The sequence below is a fragment of the Blennius ocellaris genome, assembly GCF_963422515.1.
Source record: "Blennius ocellaris genome assembly, chromosome: 4".
NCBI lineage: Eukaryota > Metazoa > Chordata > Actinopteri > Blenniiformes > Blenniidae > Blennius > Blennius ocellaris.
In genome coordinates, this window is record NC_137653.1 from 1,957,098 (window position 1) to 1,976,705 (window position 19,608).

Here is a 19,608-nt window from a genome sequence, read left to right on the forward strand (position 1 = left end):
GGGCCTTAGCCTGGAATCCTGCGCCAGGGTTGGATTTGAAGGGAACGCACGTTGTCGGACAAATGACCGACTGTATAATCTTGTCAGACGACAAACGACCTGTAACAAATTGAATAGGTCAAGTGCGCGACCTTCATACTCCTACTGACTCCACTCCTCTTTACTCTTCCTCCCTCTCGCGCCCCCAGATGGAGTTGGCGACGGCGAAGAGCGACATGAACCGCCACCTGCACGAGTACATGGAGATGTGCAGCATGAAGCGGGGCCTGGACGTGCAGATGGAGACGTGTCGCCGCATGATCAAAGGCGGCAGGAACTCCCCGTCCGTCAGCTCGGTGGCCAGCAGCGACTCAGGGAACACGGACGAGATCCAGGACGAGATGTCGGACAAGGAGGCCGAAGTCCCCGTCAGCTGATGGCCACACAAGACCCCCCCACCCCCCACCCACCACCCCCCCCACCCCGGTCAACACAGGGTCCGAGGCCCTGGACGACCGAGTAAAGTGCTGTCGGTCGGTCGAGCTCAGAACTGGTGCTTTTATACTGTTTGAGTTGTTTGGAAGGTGGTGGGAGGAAGTCTTTGAAGTCTTTGAAGTCTTTGCGTCACAAAGAGAGAGAGAGACAGAGAGAGAGAGAGAGAGAAACCCAGCTGTGCTCTGTTCCTCACCGCTGCCTCACTGGAGCCTCATCCTTCGCATCATTTTCTGAAGAAAAATAAATATTTTAAACAGGCTGAGGCGTATTTTCTACGCTATCGAGATCCTTTTTCTAGTGGGAATGAACGCGGGACATGTTTATTTCAGCTCGAGGCGGTTGTTTTGCTGCGGTTGCAGTGCAAATTAAACATGGAGTGGGATGGAGGGTCTCTCTCTCTCTCTCTCTCTCTCTCTCTCTCTCTCTGTTGTCGAGGAGGCGACAGCCAGCGGGGGGTAAACGCTGTTGGGGTTCTGGTGGTGGTTTCTGAGGGAACCCCTGCAGGGCTGCCAAAAGCCGAGGGAGGAGTGGAGCGCAGCACCTTCGCCATGCGTCACTGCACTAATGAAGTTCTATGCAAGTCAGCTGTCCTCCCCCTCTGGACCGGCTCTCACCCGTCCCGGTTTCTTCCTCCAGCCATTCGCCTTTGAAGCAAAGCAGGTGGTTTTTTTTTCTTTGTCCGTTTGTCTCCGGGAACAATTGTAGCGCGGGAGATTTGTTTTTACACCATGAACAATGAAGAAAAACAAAGAGGACTGGAACCGTGCCCCCCCCCCTTAATGTCTTAAATTGTGGCGATAAATGTCAAGTTGAGCCCGAAACTTGTGCTGCTGAGGAACCGCGGTTCTCGCCTTCTGCACTTTTCTTTGTGCGAGATGAAAGTAAAAAACCCACACACACACACACACAAAGGAAACGTGCATTTTGTAAGGATCTTTTCTTTGTCGCTTCTGAGAAAAGCCTGATTTAATGAATCGGTGGTTCGTTGGTGAGGAACGTGCATTTGTGGGATGAGCAGGCGAGTCTGGAGTTCAGGGGTCTGCAAACAACAATTAATTCCACTTAAATGAAATTCATCTGGAGACGCGTGTTTATAATGACACAGATCATAGAGTTGTTTTTCCACACAGAAAAAAAAACTGTCTCAAAGGTTCGTTTTGTTAACATGTACTTATAGTAAAACAATTTAAAACTCTTTTTATTTGGACATTTTACCCTTTTAATCAGTTTTAGTCATCTTAGTTACTTTTTACCTTTGCTTGCTGCTGTTTTAGCTACTTTTTCCATTCATCATGTCATTTTGTCACGTCATTAAACATTTCAACCATTTTTTTTCCTTTTTTAAAACTATTTTAAGCTGTTTTAACCTATTTTTTACTTTTAAAGCCATTTCTAGCTCTTTTAAAGGAAATTTAATTATTTTATTTCAGCAGTTAAAAGCCGTTCGACTCATTTACACATTTCTCGTCTTTCCCGTGTTTATCCATTTCAACTGTTTGGTTGTTTTCGCTGCTTTGTGAGTCTTTTTGAGACACGTCACTGAGGTTTATTTCTATTCATTTGGCCTTTATTCTCCCCGTAAGTCCCTCGAGATTAAATCTAATGATTATAGTTAAGACGACTTAGGGTCTTTAAGTCCATTTTTATATTGAAAGTTACACCCTTCAAATAAATGGTTTGGCTAAAAAGGTATAGAGATAAAACGGTGAAGCTGGAAGAGTTTTACACGGGCACAGACCAAAATACTCATCCCACAAATGCTTGCTCTTTTCCAATGTGACACAGTAATAATAATTATAATATAATAATATTAATAATAAGCAGGCTTTCCAAAAGAATATTTTTTTTAACAAATATGCATTATTATAAAAAAAAAACAAGAACTATCAAACAGAGTTTCTTCATTTTAAGTGCAGTTGAGTTGAAGTTCAGTAATTGAGTCAAATAAATCATCAAAACCAAACGACGCAGCGACTAATAAATAATAACTTCACACCTGTGAATGACGTCATTTTAAATGTAAAGTAGCCGATAATGTAATAATGGTATAATACAACATTTGAGCCAATATCATAATGACATATTGCCAATAGGTTATTCTGTTATTGGTATAATTGAAGTAGCTTTAAAAATAAAACCCTGAAAAAAAAAAAAAAACTGCAGCGAGTTTATTACAAGTTATTACAATGTTGGCTTCATTACATTTAACGTGACCAAATTTATTACATTTGTTGCTGCATTCCCTCAAATCGCTCGAGAAAAACCAAAGGACACATTTTTAAAAGCTTCTTCTTCATCTTAGCATTTTTTTTTTTTTTTAATTCCTTTTCATTTGAGGTTATTCGAGTCGTTTGTGATTGATTTCCTGAATTCTGGGCGACAGACGTGTGACTGTAGCTGCAGGGCGTGTGGTCGAACACCTCAGAGGCCTTTTCTTTTGCTAGTTTAGGACGTAAGGAGGCTGGATTTGACTGTTTGTCTCCTCGGGGGGTCAACCGGAGGAGCTCAGCAGGCCACGGAACACAAATTGTGTGTTTTTTTTTTTTATTCTTATTATTATTTTCATTAAAATGTACGTACGGTTTGCTGGAACAAAGATTAAGTGCTACTTCACTTTTGGAGTTTTACAGATGCGGAATGTTTAAAATTCAGGCCTTTTGTTGTTTCAGCACCCTCTAGAGGAGAAAAAGGAGCCATGCGGCTTTTCTTTTTTTATATATATATATAATATAATTATAGTTTCAACTAAAAAGCTGCAACATTGTCTATCCTAATGACTTATTTGTGTCAGAAAATGTATTTTTCACTGTTTTTAATCATTCTGTGTTTAACCAAGCACTGTGTTACTGTCGCCATGTTTCGCTTTTACTGAGTTTGCAGGAATATTTTAACTTGTTTTCAGGTCGTTTTTATCGCCGCAACAAAACTAACGGATGGTATCGGACGAGGGCGAGGAGCGCCGCTCTCGCCCGCTTCAGATAATGTTGTACTTTTGATCTTTCAGTTGATTTAAAAACCAGCTTGACGAGTAACAAAGAGCCATTATTTTGTATTATGGGTACTGTACTTTGTAGGGTTGTCCGGCAACAGACTCGCAGTGTTTTTTTTTTGTCCGTCACACTAACCAGCCGACCAAAGCGAGCGTCTGCAGATCAGGGGCGTCAGACGTTTATGTATCCTGTCGGCGGAACAATTTAAAAAAGCGACGCGTTTGCTGTGAATTGGATGGGAGCTAAACTAGCGATGGGAGCTAAACTAGCGATGGGAGCTAAACTAGCACTCGCGAGCGAAAAGCTGCAGAAATTAACCTAAAATCAATCACAGAGGCAAAGACGAGTCCAGATCGCAAATTACTGTATTTTCCAGACTATAAGTCACATGTTGTTTTGTTTTTGTTTTCTAACTTTACACAGCAATGTTTTGAAGTGAAAATGCAAAACTTCCATTGCGTTTTGTGTCTATTTGAACGAGAACGGTGCTCGGAGTCACTGAAAACTTTTTAAAAACAGCTCCAATGGTTTCATGGAGGGGTGCAAATTTTTGAAAACGCTACTATGGACATGCATACCTCGGCCGTGGTAAACAGTTCTGCACATGCTCAGTCGATGGACTGGATTTTAGAGTGTCGTGTGTGTGTGTGTGTGTGTGTGTGTGTGTGTGTGTGTGTGTGTGTGTGTGTGTGTGTGTGTGTGTGTGTGTGTGTGTGTGTGTGTGTGTGTGTGTGCGTGAAAACTACATCCTCTTCAGAGCTTCTTTAGAAACGTTGCCGCTAAAATTATACATTTCCACATCGTCGGCGTATAAAAAGGGCCTCACGCCCGACACATACCATCCGTGGCCACTGGGTGTCGCTGTATGACGACAGAACGCTGCTACAACACCACAGGAAAACCTCCATCACTGCTGTATTTCACCGACGAGAGCGAGCAAGAGCAGAATTTGAACTGCACATTCTAGAAGTCGCACAGACAAATGGAAACGACGCGGCGGGAAAGAGTTCAGAGTGCGAGAAGAAAACCGGAGGAACTTTTAACGTAACGACGGAAACAATGAAAGCTCTTGAGAGCAGCAGGAACAAATTCACAGATATAAAAAAAAAAAAAAACAGCAGCCGTTGGATGAGGAACATTCGGTGAAGTAGGGTTTGACAACTTTTACTGAAGTGTGACTTATAGTCTGGTAAATACGGTAATCATGTATATTGTCTAAAAAAGGTGCATTAATAGGAATTTTTTTTTTTTTTCTATGTTTTGCTCTTAAACTAATACAATTACTATGATTATTTTATCGTTCTGGCCAAAAACCAACTGGGTCAATAACCCTGGAACTAGACGGAGTTGGACGCCCCTGGTCTGTAGTAACGTGACAAAAACGTAAATCAAGCTATGAACCGTACTAACTCTGGAAAGATGCAGTCTGTGGTATTTTATTTTTTAATCTTTATTTTACATGCCAACCACAGACGTGTTAGTTTGCAGGTGGAAAAACAAAACAATCTGTTTTTTTGTTTTGTTTTTTTCGAAATCTGTCTGTTTGTTTTCCTCTCCCGTCACTCGATGCAGGTTAAAGTCTGGTTAAATCCGTCGCGACCCGTCTTGTTGAATGTAGCTTGACTGGAAGCTTCTTCTAAATAAAAAAACAAATAAAGCTGAGCAAAACAAAACAAAACAACAAAAACATGTAGCTGTTAAAAACCCAGGGATACATGGTGTGCTGTTACTTAATGGAGAACTTGATATGTTTTGCTTTATTAAACAGGTTCTGAAGACCTGAACGACTTCCAGACGTTACGAGACCTAAAATATTAAAAAAAAAGGAAATAAAAAAAAAGGTCCAAGTGGATGTGAATGTTTCATACTCAGAAAAAGGGGTTTTTATACGAGTGTTAAAGCACTGGGATTATACATGCTGTTGACTCTGTGATCACTTTCCATTTTATAAACATGATGTGGGAGGATGTGAGGTGCAGCAATACTCTCTTAGTATCTGATTCTCTTTCATTTGCTTCTTAAGTCGCATCCTTGTTGGTTTTCAGGCGGATTCATCTGCTTCTTTTAATCCGTTTCTTTTGCTCTCCTTGTTTAAGGTATTGATGCAGTGTGTTCCTGTGGGCGGATTCTGTTTAAACTTTATGAATGTAATCAGTTGCTGCGGGGGTCAAAGGGAATAAAAAGGGTGATTGGTTAAAAAGAAATGTCATATTGAGTCTTATTTGTTTTCAATGCTTCCTCTCTGCCCTTTCGATTCGGAGTTTACAGGTTCTAACTGTGCGAAAAACATACACTTTAGGGTAATTAGGTTAAATGTGTGTATAGGATTGTTTTCTCCTGTATTCGTCACCCTGCAGCTTGAAATAGGATTTTACAGCCTCTAATTCATCTTAAATGCATGTTTTTTTTTTTTCACTGCCGGAAAGGAAACCAGTGAAATAGGAAAAGTCTGAGTCTTAATCTCAATGATCTGGATCTGATTTATAAATATATATATATATCTATACTTAACTTGGAACATTCAAACTGAGTCCCTTTTCCCGACGCACCACCGTGACTCCATCACAAGGTCAAGACCTGAAACGAAGCAGGAGCAGCTGGTCTGTTTAACATCTGTAAGAAAATACGTTTATGTGCCGTTTTGTGAAACAACGAGGAACGTCAGCCCTGAAAAGTCGGTCATACGGTTGTACTTTTGAGAAATCTGAATATTTATATGGCAAATGTTGATATATAAACCTTTTACAGTGTAACTAAGTATTAATATATCATTAAGCAGTTCACATTCAATGAACTATTCTTTTCCAAAAACATGACAAGTTTGAAATTTGAAAAAACAAACAAAGGAACTGCGATTTTAACAATATCAGCCCTCAGTTCACTGGTTTCTCTGCATAAAAGCACTTAGAGATTATAAATAAAGTCAATATTTCATATTATGGTCAGAATAAATGGTCAAAATCGAGAAATTACCTTAAATGTAAACACATTTCTACAACTGATCACCTGCACTGCCTCGCCACGTCACAAAGTGCGCCCCTGGTGGTTACAAGCCTACATTGCAGTTAATGTCAGAATGTGGACAAGAAGAGAAAAAAGGTTCAGGGTGAGAAATGATCAAATAGTGGCTTTATACTCGACATAAAATCTAACGTGCTGTGATGTTTCTATATTTCACGTGTTAATTATACTCGTCACAATATTATTTTCTCATAAAATGTTTTTTTATTTAGCTTAGATAAAATAAATGTTCAGAACCTTTGAAACATGAAATACGTGGCGTTTCCACATTTAGCCACGTTACACAACAGTGACAAGAATTATTTACAGCCGAGGCACGGAGCTCAGTTTGATGGAACCCGGAGGAATAAAGTGTCTCTCCTCACGGCTCCGCCTCCAGAAACACCATTCTCTTGGCGACTCCTTCCTCCCCGTATTTGTCCTGCAGCTGCCGGAGGACGTCGGGGTCGGCCGAGCGCAAACCCTCGTCGTCGCCGCGGCTCCACGGCGGCCCGACGGCGGCGGCGGATGAGGAGGCGGGGTCGCGGAGCAGCGTGAGGGCGGCGGCGGGGTCGCCGCTGGTCTTCAGCAGAGCTTTAGTCACGGCGACCAAATCCTGGCGAGGAGAGAGAGAGAGAGAGAGAAAGAGAGAGAGAGAGAGAATCAAGACGTTGACGTGGGTTTGAAAGGAGCAGGAAAGAAAGAAAAACAACGTTGTGAAGTGGCGAGTTCACCTGCTGGGACTCAGTCATCAGGTCTCGGAGCAGCTGCATGTCCTCTTCTAACTGGACCTGAGTCAGAGAGAGAGCGGTGGCGGCAGCAGCAGCGCCCCCTGCTGGTGGGGGGTCGGACGGTGCTGCTGCTCCTGCAGACGGACCCTCCAGCTCCTGAGATTCACTGTCGAAGATGAAGAGGTGGGCTCTGGACGGCGGCTCTGCAGCCGGAGGCTCCTGGTCGCCAGGTGGAGGTGGGGGTGGGGGTGGAGGTGGAGGTGGAGGAGCCGACTCTGCTTCAGCGGGCCCCCCCAGATCTGGAGTCTCGTCTTCACTCGACTGCAACAAAGAAAGCAGAGTTTACAGCAGTGACGTCAGTGTTCCATCCTCAATAACTCACGTTTTCCTCTTTCATCAATACGATAAATAGGAACTCTCTCTTTGAATAAACGTAACTTTAGTCTGTGTCTTTAACCCCGAGATGCTAACAACCCCGAGACGCTACCAACCCCTAGATGCTAACAACCCCAAGATGCTAACAACCCCTAGGTGCTAACAACCCGTGGGGTCAAAAATGACCCTACGAATTCTTCAACATCTTTAAAATGAAAAGTTGTAATATATTCATATTCCAGGTATTCCTTATAAAACATGTTTGTGACATGAGGCCATTTGCATTTTTATTTATTTTTTCATAAATTTTAAGAAACTGCAGTTTTTGCATCACGACCCCCACTCTTCCACAAGCGGGGGTCAAAAATGACCCCAAGCAGTTCCTATGGAATCTTCTATAAAACTTTAATTCTTAGAAACTCTGACAGTCCTACTAACACATCTGATGTCGTCTTATACATCTAATGCAACTTTGACTGTCAATATTGTCCCTCTTACACATGTGATGTCATCAGTCTCACCGCCCTGGAGGACATTTTTACCCAGCAACGTACATGTAAGTATTATCTAAATAAAAATGCAAATAGTCTCATGTCACAAACATGTTTTATGAGGAATAGCTAGAATATAAAAGCCAGTATTGCAAAAACGCATTGATTTGAATTGGGGTCATTTTTGACGCCACTTGTGGAAGAGAGTAGGTTCTGGTCGGTTGTGCATCCGAGGGTTAAATACAAAATAAGGCATCACTACAGTGCAGCGTACTTCCTGAGAGGAAACATTATAATGTTAACACAAGTGTCTGAACATTTAATTACATCGTAAACTAGGCTAGTAGTTTTTTAAAAGGATGAGCAGAAGTACTAAACTCTCGATACTTACCGATGTAATGAAGCCGCATAAATAGTAACCGACACTCCAAAACGATATGCGATGGCTCTGCCTCAACTAGGACTTATTAGCATGTAGCATGTAGCATGGCCGAGCGACGTCCGTCTGACGCTGCAGGTCCAAATGTCTCTGGTGACGAAGTTGCCGGTGACGAAGTTGCCGGTGTCGTACGAACAATCGTTCACCTCCTCTTGTTATTTTGGCAGAAACATCATTCACATCGGTCTTACCGTAGTAATTCTGTGTGTCTGCCTCTTTAAGAGTTTAGGGAGCGCGTACAAAACAAGCCGATTAAAAAAATGTACGGGAAAACTCTGCAAACCATTTATGCAACAATTCCAAAAAGTTGCCCGGTCGAAGCGGAGGGGATTTTGGTGAAATGTTCCGGGAAGATAAAGACACACTACTGCATTAGAATAAATCATGTTTTGCCGAAACAATCAATTTCGGTGTGATCTTAAAGGGCCAGAGTAAGAAACCCCCCCCCCCCCCCCCCAAACTTCCACCTGGAATCGTCTCGGCCATAAAGTTTCCCTCCAGGCTGAAGTCGTCTCTTTTTCAGATTTTTCACATTTTGCCAGTAGTTTTACCAGCGTTAGCGTGGATTGGCTTTTATTCTGACGCTCTTCCACCGAGGAAACCGGGGGATTAAAACCTCGTGATTCATCCTGGGAGATTTAAAAACAAAAGATGAATAAAGTCTTACTTCAGTATCGAACTCCTTCGCTGCCAGTTCCAGGATCCCCAGCGGCCTCTTCTCTTTCTTCCTCGGCGGCTCGGAATCGGACTCATCTGAGAAACGCCAACAGAAGCTTCAGCCCCACAGTTCAACCTGCAGCTGTTTCATGCAGAACGTCTTCAAGAGCTGCAGAAGAGGCTCTACCGAAACGAGTCTCGTTTTGAATTGAAGTTCTGCAGTAGATTTTAAAAACAGTCTATAACAGCACCCTAAAGACGTCAAAACCGAAACTCTTTGATTGAAAAGATCAAAGCTCTGTCGTGACGTCCGACAGAAGGAGCTTCATCACCCCGATGAGGGCAGGAGCTGAGCAGAGCCGTCACACGAGATCACATCACATTGTTAACTCTTCCACCTCCGTCAGAGCCTCAATCATCACCTGGACTAAATTACATTGATATTATATCATATATTTCATATGGTATATTGCATGTACATATACATATATTTATACATGTGCAAGTACATTATTACCATTGGCATTATTATTATTACTTATATATATATATATATATATATATATATATATATTGTTATTTTATTGCTACCATATTGCTATTGTTATATTATTGCTACCATTATCAGTAGTACTATGCACGAGTATTATACACTATTACACATTGTTATCATCTGTATTATTATTATTATATAATGCCTACTTCTAGTGGCTCTGCCACTGCACCTTACTATTTATTTATCTTGCTTTTATCTCCTGCTTATTTCTAAGTGCCCATGTTCCGTTCTGTGTTTTACTTTATGTCTTATACCCAGATATTTTAATTTCTATTCTATTATATTTTATAATATTCGTATGTACCAGATTGCTGCAACAAGACAATTTCCCTTCGGGGATGAATAAAGTAATTATCTATCTATCTATCTATCTATCTATCTATCTATCTATCTATCTATCTATCTATCTATCTATCTATCTATCTATCTATCTATCTATCTATCTATCTATCTATCTATCTATCTATCTATCTATCTATCTATCTATCTATCTATCTATCTATCTATCTATCACAAGCGTATCTAAAGCTGCTGAGGAAATGAGAAAAGATGGTTGGAAAGTCCGACCTGCTGGTTCCGCCGCTCCGCTCTCCTCCGACTCGCTCTCCGTTTCGAGCTTCACGCTCTTTCCCCGGGCCTTCTTCGGCGGCGGCTCGTCCGCCCTCCCCGGCGGACTGGACTTCGCCGCCGTCTCAGGAGACGAGGAGGCCGGAGACGACGGGGGCTTTTCGCCGGACGGTCCGGGAGACGGGGACTCCGGGCTGGGGGAGGCCGCCGGCTCCTCCGTCAGCGTCTCGGGCCGAGCCGGAGCCGAGTCGTCTGCCAAACTTTGCGACGGAGGCTCGTCTCCTTCTGGCGGCGCCGCCGTCTCAGCTGCACCGACTCCATCGTCCGTCTGTAGATCCACTGGAGGCTCGTCGGCCTGATGGGACTCGGGCGTTTCGGCCGGCGGTTCGTCTCCTTCGTCTTCCGATTTGCTTAATTCTGGAAGAAACTGCTCGTCGGCCTGTAGGGGAGGGAGTCTGAATGTCATGTCGGATCTCCTGCCACCTGGAAGTGGAGAAACTAAACTCGTCCAAAAGAAACGAGCAGCTCCCGCACCTGTGTGACGCCCGTCTCGGCCGCATGTTTCAGAGGAGACGCAGCTTCTTCTTTGGGTTCCTCAACATCTGGATCCTGGGGACACGATTCAAGCTGCATGTCAAAAACAACACGAGTCTTAGGCTGCGTCCCAAGTCTCCCCCTTAGCCCTTCATCTTACCCCTACCCCTTTGAAATGCGCGTTCACGAGAGTCTGAGGGGTGTCCCACTTCACTACTGTGCACAGGTTGAGGGCTATTCACCCCTCGAAACGAAGCGTTTTCAGATGCACACTTTAAACAGAGGGGTAGGAGGACTCGCATTTCACATATATACGCTTCTAACGTTATATAAACCGGTTGTGTTTTATACTAGTAAGAGCGGCAGTAGCGCTGCCGTATGGAGCTTCCGTGTGTCTTTGTTTGGTAGAGACGTGTTTATAATATTTTATTATTACACTGTAGAGTTCCAAAGTCTTCTAATAAGGGTGTTTTGAAAACAGGGACAAACAAGGAAGCTCCTCCGCTTTCACATGGTGAATGAGGAAATATTTCTGAAGTCCAAATACGGCGCAAAAAACTGAAGTAATCCACGTCTCCGTCTATTTTTTCACCTTGATGTGGAAACGAAGCAGCCAAGCTGCTGCAACACGTTGAATTTGGGACGGCAGGACAACGCTCCTGCTGGAAAATCAACTAACATCCGTGGCTCAGTGCTGCTGATGTAACGGCACCGTGTTATGATGTCATAACTGTGAGACGGAGCGAGAGGGGGAGGGGTGTCCCAAATCTAAGGGCTGAAACTTTTACCCCTCTGCCTTTTCCCTCATTTTGGAGGTGAAGGTGGAGGGCTAAGGGGTAGGGGTACAAAATTGAATTGGGATTGGGCCTTAGTTTTTGATAACTGATTTCCGGGTTCAAAATAAATAGCAGCAAGCCGCTCACCTCGGCCTTTTCCTCCGCGTCCTTCTCTTTGTTCGGCGTGGTTTCCGCCGCGCCCCCCGCCTGTCTTTTGGCCAGCCGGACTCTGTAGCGGTACTTCATGGACTGCCAGGTGTGAGCGGTCAGACGCTCCTTCTCCATCTGCTGCCACAGGCGGTTCCCGCCCACCTCGGACAGACGCTTGCCGGCGTATTCCAAGATGGCGGCGTCTTCTTCGGGCGTGTAGGGAATTCTGCCTATTTAAAGCCGCACCGAGAAAAGACACGTTAACACTGTCAATGCATCAGTATTAAACATTTTTTTTTTTTTTTAAAAAGCACATTTTACACGTCGGTTGGGGTCGACCGTCCAACCCCGTCGTACCTTCGCAGAACGAGGGCGAGCCGTCTCTGACGCTGAGGCGGGGGGATTGCCTCGGCGCCGTCTTGGGGTTCAACCTGTAGTCGTCCAAATCCAGCTGCTCGTTCTTCTCCACGCAGTCGTGGATGTACTGCGTGGACACGTACCTGCAGAGGCAAACAACAGACAGCAGAGTGATTGTAAACATTTCTACTTCGCTGAGGCAAACAGGTATGTCCGGAAAAAAAAAAGTAAAATCTTTCAAACGGTCTGCTTATTCGACTCAAGTTATCATATTGGGCCCAATGTTTCGTTGAAATCGGTCTGAAAAATGGGGTCGTCTTATTTTTGTGGTCTAGTTTTCAGCTCCTGGTGTTTTGTAGAGATCATGACATCACAAAGATGCCAGATATGAAATGGTAACTAATCTGCTTCACACTCAATCCGTGTTAAAACTGAAGGAGCTGGAACGAATGTTCCCACAGTCTGATATGAATGAATTGTGCTGCTTAAATTTCAGTCTGATTAGGGGAAAGGAAAAAAAAGAACGGAGCCTCCAGACAGTCACATCCAGGGTCGAGACCACGTGACCTAATAATGAACATTTCACTACGTTGAAATGGAAACACTTGCCAGCGAGAACCCACCGGTGAGCGTCAGTTTGAGGGATGGAGCTTCTCTCCTCGGGGTCCATCAGCAGGATGGCCCCCGGCTGCTGGACGTTGGACATCTTCCCTCCTCCGGCGGTGACGAGCTGCTGAAGTTGGCGCTTTACGGGACCCGGGCGCAGATAGAAGGTGAGGGGTTCGCCTTCCACGGACATGAAGAGGACCGGAGAGACGTCGGGCCGGGCTGCATCTTTCCGTGTGGCGCGCATGGTCGCTGATGGCGGAGATTCAATTAGAGAGACGAGAAACACTTCTGACAACTCTGATTGGATCAGATCAGACTTTATTAGTTCCGCTATCGGTGTCGTCCCAAGATATCTTAAACACGACGACAGACGGCCTTTACAAGCACGTCATGACCAAGAAAAATCAATTATAAACAAAATCTTTTTCTGTTTTGCATTTATTGGGCAAGTGATCATAATTTGATAACTTGTGGTTTTAAGTAATTTATTTTCTGACTGACAATACTGAAGTGAAGGAAATATGTCAGTAATCATTGAGGTTCGTTTTGGTGCATTTCTTTATAATCAATTAACTATTTCTGAAACGCCAGTTTTTCTTATTATCAGGTAGTGCACGCGGCTGATACGTTTATCCTAAAAATGTGGAAGTAAAGTCATAATTAATGTACTTTTGTGGTAATTATATACATTATCTGTCTATTATGTGTAGATAATATTTTTTTTTACCGGGGTTTCAGTCCTTTTATAACATTTTTAAGTGCAAATAGTGATGCTATGCGTGTTTATGGGAGGTTTGCGACATCTGACAATAGATTTCAATGCTAAATTAAGATGTAATGAAGTATACAATGACTTTAAAGTCTCAAAGTATACAAATAGCCTTCAACGGCACCTTAAAGGATAAAAGTAATAATAATAATTTACGTTTTCTCGTTGGTGACATGTTGGAAAACACTGAAAACCAAACAATAACCGCTGAATCGAGACAACATTGTTGAGGTTTGTTCTTGTAGATATCGACAAAGTGGAAGCTTCGCTCTCAGAAAAGTCGCTAGCTTAGCTTAGCTAGCATATTTAACTACGACGGGTTACTCTGAAACATGTCAGGTTGTGTTGAGGCTTGAGCTTTAATCACACAGCGCTGAGAGTTCACATTAATCTCTCCTTGGGGTTTAAATGTCTCGTCGAACTCACCGCGGAGGATGTTAAAAGTCCACGCTGACGCTTCCCGCCTTGCCGGAGAAACAAAACAAAACCGACTTCCGGTCCTTCTTCTGTGGTTTCCTGTGTGACAACGAAACACTGACCCCCGTCGGGCTGTTTCGGTATTACATCACTCTACACAATTCTTTCTTTCGTTTTTTTGAATAAAGGTTGCTTTCTTTCTTGGTAAAATAGAATAAAATTGAATCGAAGTATTTTATTACAGACGGACATTACTTATAGCGTTGCTCAGCACAGAGTAAAGCACAGAGTACATAGATTAGAGGTTTAAAATATCAAAAAGACAGAATGAAAATCAAATAAGTAATATCAAATATTAACATATACAAGGGTAAACGGTGCCTGGTATTTGAGCAGAGGAATTAAATTAAAACATAAACACAAAAAGAGGTGTTATAGAGTCTTACGGCCAGTTGGATGGTATTAGTTTGTTGAAGACGATAACAAACAGGGCCGGCGTGTCCGGTGTAGTTGAAGGATGGTTTACCGGAGCCCAGCTTGGCTGGAATCGTCGGTGCTGCACCCTGATTTGGTTCAATATATCACTATTATAATTCCTGTTGCTGTAACTGTGAGGTCCATTAATTAATTGTGACTTTCTTGTTGTGACTGATGCCTATGCTGAGGGATCGTTTCCAGAGTGGCCTCTTGTTGAGGTTAATGGTCAGATTGATTAACTATTCTTAAAAGCTCCATAACAATACAAAAAAGAAACCAGGCGATCGGTCAGCCTTGTGTTTTCTCAGTATTGCTCACATTGTGATTTGACCCCCTGAGGCAGTCCCCTCACCAGAGCCAAAACCTATTCAGCATGCAATGCCAACAGTTCGTCAGAATCACTTAAGCTGTTAAACGGTACAAACTGGAGTGAACAGCTTGACTGACTCCCCGTTCAATGAAGCCAAGGAGGGGGGGGGGGTCATGGGAAGGAATCGTGGCTGGCCTGTTTACGGCGGTACCTCGCCGACCTCGCCTCCCTCCCAGTCTTGATGGCGAAACTGTTGTTATTGGCCTCTGAGGGCCGTCCTCCTCTTCTGCCCGGCCGGCTGAAACAATACAGGAGCCGCTGAGGTGCTGCGGCTCCAGATCCACGCATGTTTGTGGACGATTAGTAACAATTAGACAGAAGTGAAGACGGTCACTCCTTTTTTTATTTCCCTCTCCGGCCCTGAACTGCTGCCTCTGCAGCAGTCCACTCATTCCTGAGTCACCGTCACGCTGCAGGGCGGGTCTGTGGACGCAAAGTTCTGTTTTTTGAACCAGCAGATTGTAGGGAGGGTGTGTGGTCGGGTCATGACATTGTGACAGTTCTGGTTGAGCTCTGCTGAAGCAAATCAATACACATATTTATACATGTGCAAGTACACTATTACTATTGGTATTATTATTATTATTACTGATATATATATATTGTTATTATTGTTATATTATTGCTACCATTATCAGTAGTACTATACACAAGTATTATACACTATTTCACACTGTTATTATCTGTATTATTGTTATTATTATTATATAATGCCTACTTCTAATGGCTCTGCCACTGCACCTTACTATTTATTTATCTTGCTTTTATCTCCTGCTTATTTCTAAGTGCCCATGTTCTGTTTTACTTTATGTCTTGTACCCAGATATTTTTATTTTTTTATTTTTTACTTTTATTACTATTCTATTGTATTTTATAATATTCGTATGTACCAGATTGCTGCAACAAGACAATTTCCCTTTGGGGATAAATAAAGTAATTATCTATCTATCTATCTATCTATCTATCTAACCTGCTGTGAGGCTCAATGCTCGATTCCAGTCAGCAGAGGGCGATGTTGCACCACAGCGTGAAGACTGTGCCCAATTTCTCTCTATCTATCTGTCATCCATCCATTTATATTCCTCTTGTCAGGACCGTTTTTGTAAATGGATCGATAATGACAGTTTAGAGTCGTCGTAAACGTCCATCGGACCTCCTCCAGAAGAAAACACAGCAGCTTCCAGGCTAAAAGAGACCTGGAGTCACTCTGAACCGTTCAAAGGAACAAGTGACGATGATCTAAGATAAATAAAGCTCAGAGCGGTGGTTTCCAACTGCATCACAACCCTGGGACCTCCACAGATTGACCTGCCGTTCACCAGAACATTACAGTGAAGCCAAACCCCAGTGGTGCTCTTTATTTACATATTAAACTTTTTAAAGCAGATTGGATCCTGTTTGAGATGGACTGAGTAAAGTACTGCTTGAGAAATGGAGCGGTCACAAGCTAAAAACACTAATACTGCCTGGAAATGGGTCATGACATTAATATCGTAGATATAATTTAACATGGAATAAATACGTGTGCAACTTGTTGACAAACCGCTGGTGTTTGTTGTTGCACATTTAGACACAAATTACTTAAAATAAGTGGAGTTTTTTTGTTGTTGTTTTGTTTTAATGAGAAAGTCTTGGGGTGGGGAGACGGAGAGGTGGAAGTGGTGGAGGGCTGGTCCATGTGGTCCATGTGGTCCTTGTGGCTTCGTGGCTCTCCAGGGTCGACCGGACTTCCTGCGGGGGAACAAACATTGAAAGATGATGAACTAACTGACCTGAACACTGACAAGAGAAGCTTCTAGTAACCACCGTGTCTGAATTCATTCATCACCAGCCTCTGGGGCGTCTGTTCTCCTAAATACTCTGCTTGATACGGCAACGGACTCTTACCTCGTCGTCCTTCTGAGCGGCTCCTGCAGCTTCATGTGGGCCGTCAGAGCTTCGACCCGGAGGTGGAGGAGGAAGACTGCTGGTTCTTCCTATCAGCTCCATCCTGCTTCTCTTTCTCCTCGGCCAGCAGACGTAGCTTGACTTGTTTACATTTGTCTGCCATTTGTTTGCTACGCTGCCGGGACCGCTGGCGCTGCTCGGCCAGCCCAGAACCCTCCTCCTGTTGAAGCTCCTGCTGAAACTCTGCTGAAACTCCTGCTGAAACTCTACTGAAACTCTGATGAAATTCTGATGAAACTCCTGCTGAAACTCTTTTTTTTTTTTTTTTTTTACATTTTTTTTTTTTTTTTTTTTTACAGTTTTGTTTCTTTTTTTTTTTTGTTTTGTTTTTTTTATTATTTTTAAATACATTACAGTCATTCCAATTTGCTGTTATAGAGAAAATAGAAAAGCCCAACATATCCACATGAGCAAGCAGGTGTGTTTGCGACTGTGGAAAGGAAAAACTCCCTCAACAAGGAGAAACCTTTGCTGAAACTCTGATGAAACTCCTGTTGAAACTCTACTGAAACTCCTGCTGAAACTCTACTGAAACTCCTGTTGAAACTCTATTGAAACTCCCGTTGAAACTCTACTGAAACTCCTGTTGAAACTCTATTGAAACTCCTGTTGAAACTCTGCTGAAACTCTACTGAAACTCCTGTTGAAACTCTACTGAAACTCCTGTTGAAACTCTACTGAAACTCTACTGAAACTCCTGTTGAAACTCTACTGAAACTCCTGTTGAAACTCTATTGAAACTCCTGTTGAAACTCTACTGAAACTCTACTGAAACTCCTGTTGAAACTCTACTGAAACTCCTGTTGAAACTCTACTGAAACTCCTGTTGAAACTCTACTGAAACTCTACTGAAACTCCTGTTGAAACTCTACTGAAACTCCTGTTGAAACTCTATTGAAACTCCTGTTGAAACTCTACTGAAACTCCTGTTGAAACTCTGCTGAAACTCTACTGAAACTCCCGTTGAAACTCTACTGAAACTCCTGTTGAAACTCTACTGAAACTCCTGTTGAAACTCTACTGAAACTCCCGTTGAAACTCTACTGAAACTCCTGTTGAAACTTTATTGAAACTCCTGTTGAAACTCTACTGAAACTCCTGTTAAAACTCTACTGAAACTCCTGTTGAAATCTCTATTGAAACTCCCGTTGAAACTCTACTGAAACTCCTGTTGAAACTCTGCTGAAACTCTACTGAAACTCCCGTTGAAACTCTACTGAAACTCCCGTTGAAACTCTACTGAAACTCCCGTTGAAACTCTACTGAAACTCCTGTTGAAACTCTACTGAAACTCCTGTTGAAACTCTACTGAAACTCCCGTTGAAACTCTACTGAAACTCCCGTTGAAACTCTTTTGAAACTCCTGTTGAAACTCTACTGAAACTCCCGTTGAAACTCTACTGAAACTCCTGTTGAAACTCTACTGAAACTCCTGTTGAAATCTCTATTGAAACTCCCGTTGAAACTCTACTGAAACTCCCGTTGAAACTCTACTGAAACTCCTGTTGAAACTCTACTGAAACTCCCGTTGAAACTCTACTGAAACTCCCGTTGAAACTCTGCTGAAACTCCCGTTGAAATCTCTATTGAAACTCCCGTTGAAACTCTACTGAAACTCCCGTTGAAACTCTACTGAAACTCCCGTTGAAACTCTACTGAAACTCCCGTTGAAACTCTACTGAAACTCCCGTTGAAACTCTACTGAAACTCCCGTTGAAACTCTACTGAAACTCCCGTTGAAACTCTACTGAAACTCCCGTTGAAACTCTACTGAAACTCCCGTTGAAACTCTACTGAAACTCCCGTTGAAACTCTACTGAAACTCCCGTTGAAACTCTACTGAAACTCCCGTTGAAACTCTACTGAAACTCTACTGAAACTCCCGTTGAAACTCTACTGAAACTCCCGTTGAAACTCTACTGAAACTCCCGTTGAAACTCTACTGAAACTCCTGTTGAAACTCTACTGAAACTCCTGTTGAAATCTCTATTGAAACTCCCGTTGAAACTCTACTGAAACTCCCGTTGAAACTCTACTGAAACTCCTGTTGAAACTCTACTGAAACTCCCGTTGAAACTCTACTGAAACTCCCGTTGAAACTCTGCTGAAACTCCCGTTGAAATCTCTATTGAAACTCCCGTTGAAACTCTACTGAAACTCCCGTTGAAACTCTACTGAAACTCCCGTTGAAACTCTACTGAAACTCCCGTTGAAACTCTACTGAAACTCCCGTTGAAACTCTACTGAAACTCCCGTTGAAACTCTACTGAAACTCCCGTTGAAACTCTACTGAAACTCTGTCCAGCAGATGCCGCCATTTCTCTCCATCCCCAGAGGAACCCAGACCCACCACGTTTGATTCCAGGCCCCGTTTCCATGACAACGAATACTTTCCTCACTTCTGGAAGGTGTCGTTTCCCCGACAGCGGTGTGGGGAAGTTTTAACACCGGCTCCCAAGTTTACAGTTATTGTTGTTTTTTTGTTTGTTTGTTTGTATGATACTTTTCTGTGTATCATCGCAGTAAGTTTCCTTGGTAATTGTTCGATTTTGTAAAACAATTAGACGTTTATTGTACTCTGTCCCACAACTAATAAAACATTTACGGGTTAATATCGCAGTATTTTACCGGTCGGCTCCAGATGGAACTGCGTCTTGACATTTCTACCGCACTGTGTGAAACGTCAAACATCAACTCGCGTTACAATAAATCTCACTTTTAATGAGAAAAGACGACGCTACGCGTTTATTTATTTATTTCTATTTCAGCTGGGGGGGGGGGGGGGGGGGGGGGGGGAGGGGCTACCTGTTTTTGAACTGAAACTCTAGAAATGTTTTTCTCTGCTGGAACATGAAGTTTGGGTGAAACATGAAATTCCTGAGGTGTTTTCTGTGCTTTCACCTACACACACACACACACACA

General features: G+C 43.0%; 2 protein-coding genes across 4 annotated transcripts in view; one reads left to right on the top strand and one right to left on the bottom strand.

Moving 5' to 3' along the window:
• The window catches only part of iffo2b (intermediate filament family orphan 2b), a 37,346-nt gene extending 32,042 nt beyond the window's left edge, over positions 1-5,304 (top strand). For both annotated transcript variants that reach the window (XM_080494799.1, XM_080494800.1), the window contains exon 8: positions 189-5,304. In XM_080494799.1, coding sequence (XP_080350925.1) covers positions 189-416 — 228 coding nt within the window. In that variant the 3' untranslated portion in view covers positions 417-5,304. The remainder of the gene's footprint in view (positions 1-188) is intronic.
• Positions 5,305-6,702: 1,398 nt separating this feature from the next.
• Positions 6,703-13,942, bottom strand: terf2ip (telomeric repeat binding factor 2, interacting protein). 2 transcript variants are annotated; one of them, XM_080495544.1, is made up of 9 exons: positions 13,902-13,942; positions 12,721-12,955; positions 12,098-12,240; positions 11,738-11,970; positions 10,815-10,889; positions 10,281-10,719; positions 9,168-9,253; positions 7,199-7,516; positions 6,703-7,080 (listed from the first exon to the last, which is right to left on the bottom strand). In XM_080495544.1, exons 2-9 carry the CDS (start codon positions 12,948-12,950, stop codon positions 6,847-6,849), a joined length of 1,758 nt encoding a protein of 585 aa, XP_080351670.1. In that variant the 5' UTR covers positions 12,951-12,955; positions 13,902-13,942; the 3' UTR covers positions 6,703-6,846. The 2 variants fall into 2 exon arrangements, with proteins under 2 accessions (XP_080351670.1, XP_080351669.1); XM_080495543.1 differs by having other exon boundaries at positions 10,815-10,907.
• Between the last annotated feature and the right edge of the window lie 5,666 nt (positions 13,943-19,608).

Coding starts and splice junctions, on each gene's coding strand:
- terf2ip (XM_080495543.1), bottom strand. CDS start 12,950: ATGCGCGCCACACGGAAAGATGCAGCCCGGCCCGACGTCTCTCCGGTC. Junction 9,254..10,280: donor CGGAGCGGCGGAACCAGCAG/GTCGGACTTTCC, acceptor GGCGTTTCTCAG/ATGAGTCCGATTCCGAGCCG. Junction 7,081..7,198: donor TGATGACTGAGTCCCAGCAG/GTGAACTCGCCA, acceptor TCTCCTCGCCAG/GATTTGGTCGCCGTGACTAA.